The sequence below is a fragment of the Mesitornis unicolor genome, unplaced genomic scaffold (genome assembly GCF_000695765.1).
Source record: "Mesitornis unicolor isolate BGI_N332 unplaced genomic scaffold, ASM69576v1 scaffold34608, whole genome shotgun sequence".
NCBI classification, from domain to species: Eukaryota; Metazoa; Chordata; class Aves; order Mesitornithiformes; family Mesitornithidae; genus Mesitornis; species Mesitornis unicolor.
Window position 1 is genome coordinate 1 of NW_010204455.1, and position 1,051 is coordinate 1,051.

The window sequence follows — 1,051 nt, forward strand, 5'->3', positions numbered from 1 at the left end:
TCCCCGAGAGCATCCCCCAGCTGCCGGGGTCACTCAGCTCCTTACGGGCACCCAGCTGGGCACAGGGCGGGGTTGTGGGCATCGCTGTGCCTCAGTTTCCCCATCTTTGCAAGGCAAAACTGCCCCCCCTGCAGTCCCTCGCAACAGGGGTGAGCTGGGGGGGGGTTGACAATTGTGTCTGTACCTCTGTCCCCTCCCCAGGCGTATGTTCCCATTCCTCAGCTTCAACCTCTCAGGGCTCAACCCCGTGGCCCACTACAGTGTCTGCGTGGATGTGGTGCTGGGGGACCAGCACCACTGGCGCTACCAGGGCGGCAAGTGGGTGCAGTGTGGCAAAGCCGAGGGCAACATGCCAGGTACAGCCCTCCCCAAACCATCCTCCTCCTCCTCCTCCTCACAGTGATGGGTATGGGGTAACCCAATCCTTGTTGTCCCCCCATTCCCAGGGAACCGCCTCTACCTGCACCCCGACTCGCCCAACACAGGCGCCCACTGGATGCGGCAGGAGGTCTCCTTCGGGAAGCTGAAGCTCACCAACAACAAGGGCGCATCCAACAACGTGGGCCAGGTAAGGGTCCCCCCACCATGCCGGGCTGTGCCAGGTCCCCGTGTGCTCCACCCCACCCATGACCACCCTTTGACCCCCGCAGATGATCGTGCTGCAGTCACTGCACAAGTATCAGCCCCGGCTGCATGTGACGGAGGTGAAGGAGGGCGAGGGCGAGGATGCGTACCCCTCCCCACACACCCACACCTTCACCTTCCCCGAGACACAGTTCATCGCTGTCACAGCCTACCAGAACGCTGACGTGAGTATGAGACCACCCCCCGGTTCATAGCATGAGGGTCCCCCTGCCAAAACAGCCCCTCAGCATCCTCCCAGATACCACTGATACACCCCAGTACTGGCCCACCACCACAGCAACCCCCTCAGAGTGGACCCTGCTGAAACTCCTAGCACCCTCGAAGGTCCCTAGCATTAGGGACACCCCAATGGCACCCCATCAGTGCCCCCCCACCAACACCCCTATCCGCCACATCTCCACAACCC

The 1,051-nt window shown here is 62.4% G+C and overlaps 1 protein-coding gene across 1 annotated transcript; it reads left to right on the forward strand.

Annotated features, from left to right (window-relative positions):
- Nucleotides 1–201: 201 nt before the first annotated feature.
- Nucleotides 202–809, forward strand: LOC104545843 (T-box transcription factor TBX21-like; the record flags this gene model as incomplete). The annotated part of the gene is made up of 3 exons (XM_010191072.1): nucleotides 202–356; nucleotides 447–568; nucleotides 651–809. Coding segments are annotated over 3 exons (436 nt in total), but the record flags the coding sequence as incomplete, so codon positions are not given.
- Between the last annotated feature and the right edge of the window lie 242 nt (nucleotides 810–1,051).